Below are 1,250 nucleotides of genomic sequence, written 5' to 3' on the forward strand. Positions count from 1 at the left end.
CTGGCTATCAGGAACTACAGAAACTATGCAGGACACTGTGGGTAACATTGGAAACAGCTCCTAATCTTCCAAAAATGATGGTAATTATTAGACTTCTTATGCATTATTAATTCTTGTTGTAGAGGACATGTGAGGAAGAAATAGAATGGTATAAATCAGTCAAAGAGACACAAGGCTCAGTTGAAGTAACCTCTTATGGTCAAATGAACAATATTAATGAATATGGTGTCTATGAGATTGGGTCTTCTAAGAAAGGAATTTTAGTTAGCCGTTCAGAAGGTATTCATTTGAGGCTAAGAGAGTCCAAACATAAAAGGATCCCAAAATTATTCTACAATTTGGATGAGCTAAGGGATCTGGAGAGTAAGTTAGTACTAATAACTGGTACAGAAACAACGGAAAGAAAGCAAGTAGACTTATTTCTTGATGTAAGTTTATATTAAATGTATATCAAGAGACAGTCGGACATGGGACAATCTCTGACCATTTTGCTAAATTTGATCAGAATCAGCTCAAAGTTGATACACAATATGAAGGGCATGTATTTGTATCCAAAAAGGAAGAAATTCTCTCCCAACCATTTTTGACAAAAATTCTGAAAAATATCCAAGGCTATAGCCTTGGTTTTTTTTCAAAAATGGCTTCAATATCACCCCAAAGTTTTATTACATTTTCTGATGCATTAATGTCCTTTGTTGTGTAGAAAGTTTGAGCCAATTCTGTTTTTAATTTTTTGAATTATGGTAATTTTAAGAAAATGCCATAATTACCCAAGGCTGCCTTGGTTTTTTCCAAAAATTAGGTCAATGACCAAAGGCTTTGTCTTTGGCCAAATTTGGTGTCTTTTTTTAAATGGCCATACCTCACAAAATTGAAGTCAGAATTGGCTCAAACTTTCTACAGCATAAGGACATCAATATTTATCAGAAATTGTGATAAATGTTGGGAGTGATTTTTTGGAACCATCTTTTGATAAATATAGTGTTTGGTCATTGACCTGATTTTTGAGCAAATAAATTCATAAAATATCCAGACTTAACAGAATTTCCTCTAATTTTCTGCACAACATAATAATGTGATTCGGTGATTGTATACATGTATGTATCAGAAAAAATTATAAAATGAAAAATTCTGGCTTTGTGATTTTTGCCAAAATACCCCTTGCTCTTATAAAAGTCTTCCTACTAATTTTTGAGTAATTTAACAATCCACTGACAAGAAGCTGCATCAGCACTATACCCAAATTTTGT

The 1,250-nt window shown here is 32.9% G+C and overlaps 1 protein-coding gene across 1 annotated transcript; it reads left to right on the forward strand.

The window, feature by feature from the left end:
* Positions 1-6: 6 nt before the first annotated feature.
* On the forward strand, positions 7-428 carry LOC109588405 (E3 ubiquitin-protein ligase RNF213-like; the record flags this gene model as incomplete). The annotated part of the gene is made up of 2 exons (XM_020004577.1): positions 7-80; positions 123-428. Coding segments are annotated over exons 1-2 (312 nt in total), but the record flags the coding sequence as incomplete, so codon positions are not given.
* Positions 429-1,250: the final 822 nt, after the last annotated feature.

This window comes from Amphimedon queenslandica, unplaced genomic scaffold (assembly GCF_000090795.2).
Source record: "Amphimedon queenslandica unplaced genomic scaffold, v1.1 AMPQUscaffold_12114, whole genome shotgun sequence".
Lineage (NCBI taxonomy): Eukaryota > Metazoa > Porifera > Demospongiae > Haplosclerida > Niphatidae > Amphimedon > Amphimedon queenslandica.